The following is a 14,041-nucleotide window of genomic DNA, read 5'->3' on the forward strand; positions in this document are numbered from 1 at the left end:
GAACCACACAAATAATAGCGGAGAGGCAGCGAATGCACTAGGCTAGTATCACTCATTGCTGGGAGGACTCTGCTCCCCAGGGAGGCGCTAGGACCCCTGTGTGGAGGTGAATCCCTGGGACCAGCAGGCACTGGGCAGGGATGGCGGCTGCTTCTGTAGCCACCGTTCGTTAGCCACTAAACAACAGAGAGAATCGAATCTGAAGGCTCTCCAGTTAAGTGAATGAATCACATTTCATTGTTCAGTTAGTTAAGTACTGACCTCCTGCCCTATGCCTGACATTTTTGGGGATGTGTTCATTCCTGGTTATATGTTTAAGCATAGGCTGGAATTGTACATGGCTGGGTCAATGAAGGGCTGTATGTTGTTGGACAAATTAGTGACCTCTTAGCCTCTACTTCCTTACTTATAGAGGCTATATCCTCTATGGGTCAGGAATATATAATATAATGTGTGTGTGTATATGTATATATGTAAATAAACTATGGTTTAGAAACTGCTTACTGTAGCATCTTCCATGTTATAAGTTTTCACTGCATGGTAATCATTGCTCTTCTTGTTTTTATTAACTTACCACTTTTCTAAGAAGGCATCATTTTTAAGATGTAGCATCAATGCCATGACAGATTTTCTGGGAATGTAAACATATACACACATGTCAGTTACAGAAATTTAAAAGAACATGTTTTAAAGACATTGGAATCAAGGAAATGTAGTGCTGAAATTACAATACAACTGGTGACATGAATAAGATGAAGAGAGGATTTGTCAGTCACAGGAGGAGGAGAGCAGGTTTAGAGCCAAACTTCAGTAGGTTCCTACTTGTCTTATCTTGGGCAAGTCATTCCATAGACTCGGAAGGGTTGTCAGTGGGGTTAAACTATTAATAGATAATTTATATAAGGGCTACGTGCAGTTCTGAAGCATGGAAGATGAACCCAGTTGATGACAATTTTATCATTATTTTTATCATCATGCATCCACTGATTGCCTGCCATGAGACGAGCATTATTTAGGAATTAAGAAGTTATAACCTTATAATAAGCCATGGAGGGATCACTATAGGTATATGTACACCACAGGAGTAAATGTTGAAAGTGCTGTAGAAATGGAAATAACAAAATTCAGGAATTAAGAGGAGGGAGAAGTTAGAATGGTACTATCCACACCAAGGCCCGTGAACTCCTGGGCCTTACATGAGGTATGGAGTCTCAGGTTGGATCCTGCAGAACAGCCAGTGGCATGACTGGGACAGAGGGAGGGCTGCAGGAGCCCCTGGATGTCTCTGGGGGGTGCTGTTATGTCAGAGGCAGCAGATAGCCTCTGCACTCCTTGGGCTTTGTGCAGCCGTTTAATACTTTAGATTATTCCATGGTATTTCTGAAGTGTAGTTCCATCTTTATGATATACTTAAGTGCAGACTCTCCCAGGTGGTTTGTGTGAGCTTAACAGAGAAGGTAGGGGGGGAGTCTGTGCTTGAAGAGGGCTATAGCAGGCACAGCTGGCCTGAGTTCCGGGTCAGTGGGACTGAACACACACTCAAGGGGACCACTTTGCTTTCCTTCAACCCTCGGCAATTTGGAAACCCCACCAGCCTTGCTCTGTGCTACTGATGAGAAGTCTGGCGGTGCTGTCATCTTGTTCCCTGTGGAGGTGACTGGATCTCCTGGGGAAAGGCGTTTTTAGTTGCTGAGTTCTGGCCGGCGTTAGTGCTGGGATTTGCCTCTTCTGATGCTGGGCTCATTCACTAAAAGTGAGGATGGTGAGGTTCAGGATGTCTTGTAGAGAACTGATTTTTAAGCATTTGATAGAGGATGTATTCTGGGGTTTAAAAGCTTTATCACTGGGCAGATGGTCTTCTTGTGGGGGTGATAAAAATGATTTAGAACTATAAGAGGTGGTGGTAGTGTAACACTGTGAATACGCTGAATGCCACTGAATTGTACACTTTAAAATGGTGAATTTTCTCTTATATGAATTTCACCTTGGTTAAAAAAAAAAAAAAATTATCATCACTAAACACAAAATTCAGGAAAGAAGCTGCATCTGAGAGGGAGGCCGGGTTCAAGATAGGTGAGGAGCAGAGAGGCACAGAGCTGTATGTCAGTTGGCATTAAAGTTCTGCTTCTGTGCTGCTCCAAGTGTGGTCCCCAGACCAGCAGCATCAACATCATCTGGAAACTTAATTAGAAAAAGCAACTCTTGGACCCCACCCAGACTGATTGATTCGGAGTCTCCATGGGTGGGGCCCAGCAGTCTGAGTTTTAACAAGCTTTCCAGGTGATTCTGGTGCGTCCTGAAATTTCAAAACTACTGATCTGCTTCTTGGGTTTTGCAGGTATGTTTGCATGTGTTGGTTTTACAATTAAAAGTAAAACCAAATTAAAGAAGCAAATAAATAGCAAATTAAAGAAGCAAATAATTGCCAGGATTAATGGTGACTGTGTTTAGAACCAAGGGTTACATTTTAACCAGATTCTATGCAATTGAGATTTATTTAAAAAAAAATTCTCTGCAACTCACTGATCTTAATCTGTCAACATCCCACCTCTAAGCCGACATAGAACAACATAGATTTAGAACAGATGTCTTATCCAGAAAAAAAAAATAAAGGTCTTGGAATACAAGACAAGAGTGATTCTAGTTAGAAAATAGAGATGTGAGGATAGCAATGACCATCAGGCAGAAAGCTGGTCTCTCCTGTTGGTTTCCAGCCTAAGTCTTTGCACCAGGTTTTTTTCACAGCTCTGCCCTCACACTGACTCGAACATCTGCTCTCCCTGGCAGCTTGTGGTGCCTGCTTTGTGGGCTTCCAATCTGCAGAGGTTAAGGAGGAGCCACAGGAGATGCCATGCCTCAGAGTGAGGAGCGATGGGTGGCTTTCACTAGAAATGTAACAACCTCCTACTCTCAGCAGCCGCTATGGATGGGCACCAGGGTTGGACCAGATCTGGGGGACTGGCCTGTCTCCAGCAAGTGCTGGGGTCTTAGTGAGCACAGAGCCTGTGCCCCTAGTAATTGCCTCCTCAGCACAGAAGCCCGGTTGCTATTGTTTCCCTGCTGTTTTCTCTGAACAGGCTACGTTGTCTTCTCCTGTGAATATTAATCTCCCCTGAGTTAGGGTAATTGGACCAAGAGCAGCCATCTGCAGAGCTATGCAATTTGGCAGGCTTTCCAGCAAGTGCAAGCCAGAGGACCATTTCTTGCTGTGGTTTCTGGGTTCCCCTAAGAAGCCATCTTTCCTCTAGTGAGGTTTCAGACCTTGACATCACCAGTCATGAACTAGTAGAACTGAGATTCAGGCTTCAGATTTCTGATTTTCAAATCCAGAGTTCTTTCTTTGACTTTTGATGCCTTTAATTAACTTGCATATGGAAAGAATCAACAAGTATCTGTTCACTGCATGGATTTGTAAAAATAAAGGGAAATTGTGCTCAAATGGGAAGTGAAATTAATTGCAAAGTAACAAGAGCTTTGAGCAATAGTAATTATCCAGATTCAGAAAAATAGTTTCTTTGATAATCATGTCATCATTGCAATGGATTAAAAACTGTTAAGAAAAGAAGAATAGAATATGTAGATCATAAGTATAGCCCATATCAATAGTTTCTCTGTTTTCTGTTGAAAATGTTTATTGTGTATGAATTCAGAGCATAGTGACGAAGTAGAGAGTCCCTGCTCCCCCAGATATCACCAGCCATGGGGAAAGACTGCTGGAATTGCTCATTTATCGTCTAAGTGCTGTGACATGGGAGTAACTTAGGGTGCCGTGGGGTTGGAGGATCAAAGGCAACAGGAGAGGCTACTACTTTCCACCTTGCACTTCATCTGTAGCCCCATCTGACCTTTCTGTGTTTCCCTATGATCCAGGTAACAACTGGTGGAAGAGCCAGCTACTACGTGTCCTACCGGAGAGAGGCCTTCGCTCAGATAAAGCTGCCCAAGTACTCGCTGCCCAAGGTATTCATCACCTGCTGCCCTGGGTCCTGCCAGACAAAGCAGCAGGGAAAGGCTGTCTTGTTGGGCTGCGGAAGGTTTGATCCCTTTCTGGGAGACAGCAGGCATTCAGCCTGACTTACCACTGGGGGTTTGGCCTCTGCTCAAATGGCAACCCACTACAGTGTTCTTGCCTGGAGAATCCCAGGCAAGGGACAGGGGAGCCTGCTGGGCTGCCGTCTATGGGGTCGCACAGAGTCGGACATGACTGAAGCGACTTAGCAACAGCAGCAGCAGCATGTCAGTGAATCTGGGTTCTGTGTTCCCCTCCCAGCAGGATACCCAGGCAAGAGTTTTGATTTCCTATGACTCAAATATACAGTATAACCTTGGGTCGTTTCCCAGGACTGGTAGTGAAAGGAACACTAGCTTTGAAATCTCTTCTGTGGGTCCCTATCTTTCACAAGGGCCTTATTGATGAATAGAAGGCCAGACTCAGAATGGCCTATGTAGAAACTTTATATGCACACACACATATATGTGTGTGTGTGTCTGGGTGTCTGAGAGAAAGAGAGAGAGAGACTGTAGCTGATGGGTACATCAGAGAAAGAGAGTGTGTAGCTGATGGGTACATCCTGCAACTATGATCCTATACAATGGTCCTATAAAGTCAATTACAGATGTTACAGAAAATGAGAAATTAATGCCCATGGCCCCTGGGGCTACATACAGTTATATATATGTAAGGTGCACAGGTGAGTCCCATGTCTTTCATGCTTCTCTCTACATTTTAATGCTAAATATAAATGCACTGCTTGTACTTCCACTCCCTTCTGCCACAATGAGTAATTAAAAAGGAATAATTTACTATAATGTTAATATCGAATCATGGCATTTTAACTCCTGTTTTGGAAAATCACAACACTTATTCTGTGGACCTCATCCCTTGTAAACAGTGGCTCCTGGGAGGAGATGGATCTTAGAACCTCAGTGTGAACATGGGCAGGCCTTAATTGCATTAAAGCCTTAATTGCATTAAAGCCTCAATTGCATTATTGGGGCTGCAAAGAAGCAAAGTCTCAGGTTGGACATATATCAAATGTAAAGTTACAAAGACTTAGATCTCCAAGCCGGTGCTAGGAAGCATATCATGAAAAGTGAAATGAGTACAGAGGCAGATGGGATTATGAGATAAGAAGGTAGATAACCATCTACCCCTAGTTGCTTTTACCCATTCATTTATTCACATAATCATGCACATATTCATTCATTTTTTTCCTTTCTTTATTCACCCATTGATCTTGTCTTTCTTCCATTTAGGTTTTTACTCAGTGCCATGCATTGAGCTAAGCTTTGTGGTTAGAGTGGTAAATAAGACAGACATTCCCTACCTTCATAAAGCTTGTATTCTGGTAGAAATGGTAAACAAGGAATTGTGGGTATGAGAGGTGTTCTAGGCACAGAAGTTCAAGGTCCACTGTGACATGATAGTTGAAGCTCACCAAATATGGGTTGTGAGGGCTAGTTTTCTAAAGAAAGTGATGCTTAAGACGATTCAAGGAAGATGAGGAGTTAACCCTGAAAATAAGTGTTTAGGAAGCTGGTAGAAAATACATACACTGGCCCTATTTTAAGAGAAGGCTTCCCAGGTGGCGCTAATGGTAAAGAGCCTACCTGCCAGTGCAGGAGATGTAAGAGATGTAGGTTCGATCCCTGTTCGGGAAGATCCCTTGGAGGAGGAAATGGCAACCCACTCCAGTATTCTTGCCTGGAGAATCCCATGAACAGAGTAGCCTGGTGGGCTACAGTTCATAGGGTTAAAAGAGTCAGACACAACTGAAGTGACTTAGCATGCACACACGTGTGCACATTTTTAACAAACTAGAAGGCCATGTTAAGGGACAGGGTTGCATAGAAGAGCTGGAGACGTTGGCAAGGATCATAGTAAGTAGCCCCAGGGGCCACAGGCATTAATCTCTCACTTTCTGTAATATCTTTGTGATTGATTTTATAGGACCATTTTATAGGATCATGGTTGCAGGATGTACCCATCAGCTATTCTAAACCCAAGCAGGAAAGAGGTCTGCTTCTTGCAGAACATGAAGAGGAAGTTCATGATCATGAGAATGACCTTTAGCAGCAATCTGGTGATTTCCATGTATTGGCCCAGGAAAAAAGTTTCAGGAACTTTCTAAACCACATTCTCCATGGAGCACCTATTTTGTTTCTTCATGTATGCCTATTTTATGTATTTTTAACCTTCTCAGGAAAACAAACAGTTTGCTCCCCTGGGCAGTATGGCTGCAGGTGGGAACAAATGAAGCCTGGCATCGATCACAACCCTAGAACACTCCATTAATGATTAGCAGCCCCATGGCAATTTACTGTGATGGACTACCATCCATGCGGCTCCTTTGATAGAACTTCATCCAGAACAGCTTCTCATTAATATGAGGGCTGCTGTGAAAATAGCTGGATGGTTATTGATCCCCTTTATTAGTCGGCATTGACCCGGATTTTTGTAACCTCGGACTAGGATGTGAGGGCAGAGTGGGCGGAAGGAGACTGGTTCTTTCCATTGTTTAAAAATTGAAATGGCTTTTAAACAAGTTGCTGCCATTCCACGTAGTGCCCAGCTGCTGCTGGGCATCTTGCTTAAACACAGAAACACAGAAAAGCTCCCTGTCATCATTGCCTTCACACTTCTACTCCCAGTCTGTTCAGAATATGCTCTCCTGGGGCACTCCTTGGCTTTGGAGTGTTTTGCAGGGAAGGAAATGAAGGCCATTACTAATGAGCAGCATTACTAGGGGCAGCAACCTTGTGCTGAGTCCTCCATAACCCAGCCCCTGGGCATCGAGTTGGTGCTCTCAGGCCACTATCATGAAAAGCATGCACCAGCAGGGGGCTTGGAGCCAGATGATGGGAGGCCTGGCAGCCTCGGGAAAAGACAATGGAGCTCATGAAGAGGATGAACAGAAACCAGGACTTTCATTCCAGCTCTGCCACCTGCTCATATGTGAGCCCATGTCTTCTGATCTGTGAAATGGGTATCATAATACCACGTGGCAAAGTTGTGAGGATGCAGCAAATGACTTGTTTTTGGTAAAGCATAATGTGCTGGGCAAGTCTAAGCAACACTTGTCATCAGGGGAAATACTACTGATGCTCTTAACCTGCCAGGTGAGTTCCTGATAGGGTCATATCCCAGGCTTCCCTTGCTTTCAAAGCTGCTTGCCTCACTGGACTGCTCTGAGTCTCATAGACCTCCACTTGTCTCTTACATTCTGAACATTCTGCTCTTGACTTCCCAGTCTAACAGTCATTTCTGCAAGAGAAAAAATTGTTTTTTGCTGGTTTATTTTTACGTGGAACATTGATGACAATGTTGAACTTGACTTGAGCTCCAGATTCCTGGAAAACAGCAACATTTAGGAAATCCTCCTACCCTTTTGTGTTCCTGAACATGGTTTACTGCAAACCCCCCACCCCTGCCTCCTCTTAAATGTTCCTTGTGTTTACCTTTGGCAAGACCGGATTCTTGTCCTTTTTCTCGTAAATGATTAGCTGAACCATTTATCCCCACCGACCAATCTGGATAAAATGCTTGTTAATTCAACTGGACCAAACTTAAGTCTGACTTTTCTTCTGAGAATCACCTGACCTTAAGGAAAACAATTTCCTGTCCACCTATTCACCTCACTCCCCACAGGGCATTCCAGCCTTACTTTACTTCTCCCCAAACAAGTGATTCTTTTCTGCCCTCACTATGGGGGTGCTTGCAGGTATTTTGATCAGAGTGCTTTCCCTATTACAATAGTGTTTTCAAATAAAATCTCTCCTTACCTGAGTCTAGGTTTGTTTCTGACAGTAGAAACCCCACTTTTTTTTCTTCTTCTGGTTTTCTTTCCTGGATCCCGTTCCCTTGCCATCCTTAAAATGTTGATGTTCCTGAGTTCTGCTTGCATAAATCCCACAGTTAATCCCACTTTGAATAATGAAAGAGGAGGGGGGAAATAAGTTTCAGATAATTTATTATAATGATAGTGATATTAACCTTTTCCTTAATTTCCTTAGGAATGTTTTCCTTAATGTTTGCATTTCCCCAAATGCTGATTTCGCCTTCCTTGCTATGTCACAGCCTTACTTCCTAAAGAGTCGTCTGTAGTTCTAACCTCTTTTCTCACTTTCATTCACTCTTGAACTTGCTGCTAGTTTTCCTCAGCTCTCCCATATCCATCTCTCCACTATTGCACTAAAAATCTGTTAGCCATTGTTACTGCCTACATGCCAAATCCAACCAGACATCTCCATATCTTTATCTTTTTTTGTGTTTTTAAACCTCTCTGGAGCATCTGACACTGGTGGGAGAAAAATTAATAACTTGGTGTGTAGATTCCCTTTGGCAATGTTCCCCCTGCCCCCCACCCCCCCCCCCCCCCCCCCCCGATTTCCTTTCCTGGATCCCCTTCCCTTGCTATCCTTAAAATGTTGATGTTCCTAAGTTCTCCTTGCTTCCTTCATGGTTCCAGAGTGACCTCATTCCTTCTCTTCATACTGATGAGTTCTATATCCACAGCTCCTATGTGCATCTGTGCATTAAATTCTGAACTGCATTGTTAACTGCCATTTAGATGAACATCCCCTTCAGTTCAGTTCAGTTCAGTCACTCAGTTGTGTCCGACTCTCTACTACCCCATGAATTGCAGCACGCCAGGCCTCCCTGTCCATCACCAACTCCCGGAGTTCACTCAAACTCACGTCCATTGAGTTGGTGATGCTATCCAGCCATCTCATCCTCTGTTGTCCTCTTCTCCCCCTGTCCCCAATCCCTCCCAGCATCAGAGTCTTTTCCAATGAGTCAACTCTTCGCGTGAGGTGGCCAAAGTACTGGAGTTTCAGCTTCAACATCAGTCCTTCCAAAGAACACCCAGGACTGATCTCCTTTAGAATGGACTGGTTGGATCTCCTTGCAGTCCAAGGGACTCTCAAGAGTCTTCTCCAACACCACAATTCAAAAGCATCAATTCTTTGATGCTCAGCTTTCTTCACAGTCCAACTCTCACATCCATACATGACCACAGGAAAAACCATAGCCTTGACTAGACGGACCTTTGTTGGCAAAGTAATGTCTCTGCTTTTGAATATGCTATCTAGGTTGGTCATAACTTTCCTTCTAAGGAGTAAGTGTCTTTTAATTTCATGGCTGCAATCACTATCTGCAGTGATTTTGGAGCCCAGAAAAATAAAGTCTGACACTGTTTCCACTGTTTCCCCATCTATTTGCCATGAAGTGATGGGACCGGATGCCACGATCTTCGTTTTCTGAATGTTGAACTTTAAGCCAACTTTTCCACTCTCCTCTTTCACTTTCATCAAGAGGCTTTTGAGTTCCTCTTCACTTTCTGCCATCAGGGTGGTGTCATCTGCATATCTGAGATTATTGATATTTCTCTCCTTAATGGTCCCATTTAACAACTGAGCTCAGAGTCTCTCCCTTTGGTCCTTTATATCTCCTCCTCCTCACATGTTTACTTATTTACTTCATTTATTTACTCAGTAAGCTTGTGTTGGATGTCTACCACATGCTAGATACTCTGGTAAGTGCTAAAAATAAACTAATAAAAAAGAGAGACATAGCTTCCGCTCTCTGGGAGCTTAGAGTCTAATGAGAGAGGCAGACATCACACAAATAATTATAGAAGTAGATTATTAATCTTGATTGTAATGAATACTCTAAGAAAAAATAGAAAATTTTGTAAGTCAGATATCTGAGATATTAAAGATATGGCCTTCTGCCTTAGCCCCTGTAGATGCCACCTCCTTACTACTTTACCAGTTCATTCCATAGGGTTTTTATAGAGAATCTACTTCCTCAGTTCGGCCCTTGTACACTCCTGCCCAGAAGGTTGCCATGACCTTTTAAAACTTCTCCTTGCCTCTAGCATTGCCCCATTTAAATCCACTCATCACATTGCTTCCACACTGAATATTATCATGTAAAGAACTTGATCATCTATGCATTAACCAACTCTGATTTTCTCCTCCTGCTTCAAATCTTGTGTCAACTTTGTACTTCAGGGTAGAACTTCACTGTGCCATACAGAATCCCTTGTAATGTGACCACTCTCTATCTTCATCTTCCTCAGCAGAAAATTGCCTTCAGGCTCTTCTAGGTTCCATGCATTCCCCTGAATGCTCCACCCTCTCTCTCACCTCTAAGCCTTTGTACTCCTTTCACCATTTGTGGGATGTCTATTATAGTCCTTAGTCAAGTTCACAAAAGGCTACACAAGTTTGTGATGTCTCCACCACCAAGTGGAAGTCAGGCCCCGTGTTTTGTTCTTCTCTGTATTTATTATGGTGTTTGGCACAAGAATGAAGTTATACTGGGCCCAGATTAAATAAAATGTTTCAATAATGCAGAGGTATTTTTATTATTGTTCACCTAGGAAGTTGTAAGCTTAAATTTTTTGAAAAGCAACTATGATTCTTCCTATTGACTGTATTGAGAAGGTGTAGGGGGAATGTTATTTATAATCATTTAAATAAGGAAGTGACACATGCTTTGAAATTAGATTGGGGTAGCGAGATGAAAGAAATAAGTTTTATTGTCATTCAGATTCCTATTGGACCAATTTTAAGTAACAGTGCTTTTTTGTTGTTGTTTTTCTGGAAGATTTAATATTCTGATTCTTGGTTGACCCCTGTTCAACTCTTAAGACTTGTTAGGAGAGAGGACACATCATTCAGAGTTTTTCAAGAATTGACGCCCCGAATTGCATGCACCATTATCATCTGGAGGGTTGTTCAGGTGGTGGAACCCAAGGTTCCACACCAGACACACTGAACCAGAACCTCAGGCATTGGGTCCCCTGAGTCTGCATGCTGTCAGGAGCTCCAGGTCATGCTGATGCACACTGCATTATACACCCACTGGTAAGGGGTTTAACTTCTCTAGGTAGTCTTAGGCTCATATCTTAGTAATGTACTTTATTAGCTAAGTGACTTTGATTAGCTAAGGAATTCTCAAGCAGAAATCCCATAACTCTATATAGTAGAGAGTAGTCGCTCATCCTAGAGCCTGGAATTCCTGCTCACCAGGTGACACAGTCCCAGTACAGGTCTAAACTAAGATGCACTCACAGCAAATCTGGCTGCTTCTAATCCTGACCATGCCCCAGTGTTTTAAGTTGCCCCCCCCCCCCCAGTTCTTTTACATTAGTTTAGTCTAAAATAACTTAGCTCATTCATTTTTATGACCAAAACATCTGGGGAAAGCCAAGCATTTCTATTGCATTTTTAACAGGGTAAGTGAATTTAATCCGAATTTCCTGCAGCTGCTATTTCCCCTCCTACTGGGTTCCTGGGCTTTCATTCCACACCAGCACAACATGACTTCATCAGATGGTTTTTAAGAGTAAGCCTCATTTCCATTTTCAAGCACCTCAGCAGGAACCTGCAATTCTACAAGGTGTGTAAACACAAACGAGCAGAGCAGGTGAGGTCTTAGTCAAGGTGACCTCGGAAGTCCAAGGCTAGAGGCTGAGATTTCACAGAGGATCTCCAATAAAAGAGATCCAGAACTCCTTTTCTTACTTTCCCCACCTCCCAGCTGTCCAAATCAAATGAGTTCGCTTTTTAAAATCGGCTCGGAGGAGCTCTCCATGGTTCGATATTATAGACATGGCTGCTCCTGTTTTTTTGTTGAAAGCATTTCTGGGAAAGGTTGGTCTAATAAGGTAAAGGCTAGATCCACCCTACGTGTTCACTTACTGTCACTTCCCTTGCCTGTGTCCCTGTCACCAGTGCTTTCTGCATCAGTGACAAGGATGCCTCTCTTTTGCTTTTCCAGCGTGCTATTACTCCTTGGCATATGCACTTGTATACTCATAGTTATTCATTTTAAAAATTACTCTTGTGTTGTCAAATGTTTATCCAGGTCAACATTTCCTTCTGACAGTATAAGTTATTTAGGTAATGACTTGAGTTTGTGATAATATGTGTACAGTTCCTAGCCACATATGCAAACTGGGTTTTGAAAACTATTTTGAATTCTGAACTATTAGAAATGATTTTAGAAATGACCCAGTCATTTCTAAATTCAATTAGAATTAGGAATTAGGAGTACAAATCAAAGGGGCTTGAGGGACCAAGAAGGTAACGTTAATATATATAGGCAGATGATCGGAGAAGGCAATGGCACCCCACTCCAGTTCTCTTGCCTGGAAAATCCCATGGATGGAGGAGCCTGGGAGGCTGCAGTCCATGGGGTGGCAAAGAGTTGAACACGATTGAGCGACTTCATTTTCACTTTTCACTTTCATGCATTGGAGAAGGAAATGGCCACCCACTCCAGTGTTCTTGCCTGGAGAATCCCAGGGACGGGGGAGCCTGGTGGGCCACCGTCTATGGGATCACACAGAGTCGGACACAGCTGGAGTGACTTAGCAGCAGTAGCAGTAGCAGTAGCAGGCAGATGATAGGAATCTTTGGGTGTGGAAGGCTAAGACTTCAATGAGTACTGACTCCATCTAATATACTACACTTTCAGGTATATGGTAGAGGCTTTGGTCAAACCAAGGGCTTCCCTGGTGGCAGAGAGGTAAAGAAATCCACCTGCCAATGCAGCAGATGTGGGTTCAATCCCTGGGTCAGAAAGATCTCCTGGTGAAGGAAATGGCAGCCCACTCCATATGACAGAGGAGCCTGGTGGGCTTCAATCCATGGAGCTGTGAAAAAGTCATATAAGACTTAGTGACTGAACAACAACAACAATAATAATCAGACCAAACAATTATGATTCATATTCATTTCATGGGTCATTCATTTGCAACTTCTGGCTTAGCAGTTATGTATACAACTAGTTAGAAGCTAACAATTAGGTTAAAATCATGTCACAGAGGTTCAAAACATGGTTTGGCTACTTATGAGTTATATAATCTGAAGCAAGTTGGTAAACCTCTGTGTGCCATATTTAATTTCTAAGTAAAATGGAAATAATCATACTACCTCCACTGTAGAATTATTTGGATTTTTTAATTGAAATAATGCATTTAGATGACTTAGAGTATGCCCAAATGTTAGCTATTTTTATTGGTAGCTTAACCTCTTCACTCTGTTCAGTGAGAAAATTGGAAGCTCAGGGAAGCTGACACATCCAATATCATGCAGCTGACTTATACTAGAACACTATTATGACCCAGAACTCTGAATTCAAGCTTAAATATCCTTTCCTCTATAATCCATGGTTTTCAAATATTATTCTATTAGCAGTAGAACCCCCCCCCCCCACCTTTTACTCCTAAAATATTACACAGAACTCCATGATATAGCAAATCTAAGTAGTGCTGGTATGTTTGAAACAGATGTGGAAACCCAGAGCCCCACCCACTGGCTCTGCCTCTGGGCCACCCTTCTTTCAACCCCATCTGAAGATTCCCAAGAAAGGCATGAAAACCACTATCCTAGAAATGTTGAAACCATAAATTAAGATTGAGTGAAGGGAGAAGCCCTGTCTTTTTTTCATGTGTGGGTTTCCTCACGCAAGGTTGTATGTCTCTGTTAGTGCTAACACCAATTTTCAGTTATAAAAATAAAAAATGAAAGTGGATAAATCCCTTGAAGCCATGGAAAATGATACCCACCAAAGCCCCTTACACCCATCTTACTGTCACTTAGCAAGGAGCAGAAATCATGAAGCTCATAATTTATAGCCTTGGCCCAACACAGAATTGTTTAACATTGCCTATAACTCAAGCTTTTCCTCAGCCATTTCATAAGTCATGGTAATTACTCTGGGTCCCAGTGGGCAAGGAGATACGGAGATCTGCTGCCTTATGGGCTTTCCATCTTCTTACAGGACATGCACATCATTAGTACCAATGAGAACCAAGTGTTTGCAGCCGTCCAGGAATGGAACCAGAATGACACGTACAACCTCTACATCTCAGACACACGTGGGATCTACTTCACCCTGGCCATGGAGAACATCAAGAGCAGCCGAGGTCTGATGGGAAACATCATTATTGAATTGTATGAGGTATGTAGCCAACATTATCCTGCACTTGAATCTGCCTCTCTTTTTCATGAGTTCTAACAATAT

The 14,041-nt window shown here is 42.8% G+C and overlaps 1 protein-coding gene across 3 annotated transcripts in view; it reads left to right on the forward strand.

Annotated features, from left to right (window-relative positions):
* The window catches only part of SORCS3 (sortilin related VPS10 domain containing receptor 3), a 632,833-nt gene that overhangs the window by 503,728 nt on the left and 115,064 nt on the right, over positions 1-14,041 (forward strand). For all 3 annotated transcript variants that reach the window (XM_070780798.1, XM_070780799.1, XM_019953194.2), the window contains 2 exons: positions 3,871-3,960; positions 13,799-13,978. In XM_070780798.1, coding sequence (XP_070636899.1) covers positions 3,871-3,960; positions 13,799-13,978 — 270 coding nt within the window. The remainder of the gene's footprint in view (positions 1-3,870; positions 3,961-13,798; positions 13,979-14,041) is intronic.

This window comes from Bos indicus, chromosome 26, assembly GCF_029378745.1.
Source record: "Bos indicus isolate NIAB-ARS_2022 breed Sahiwal x Tharparkar chromosome 26, NIAB-ARS_B.indTharparkar_mat_pri_1.0, whole genome shotgun sequence".
In the NCBI taxonomy this organism is placed as follows: domain Eukaryota; kingdom Metazoa; phylum Chordata; class Mammalia; order Artiodactyla; family Bovidae; genus Bos; species Bos indicus.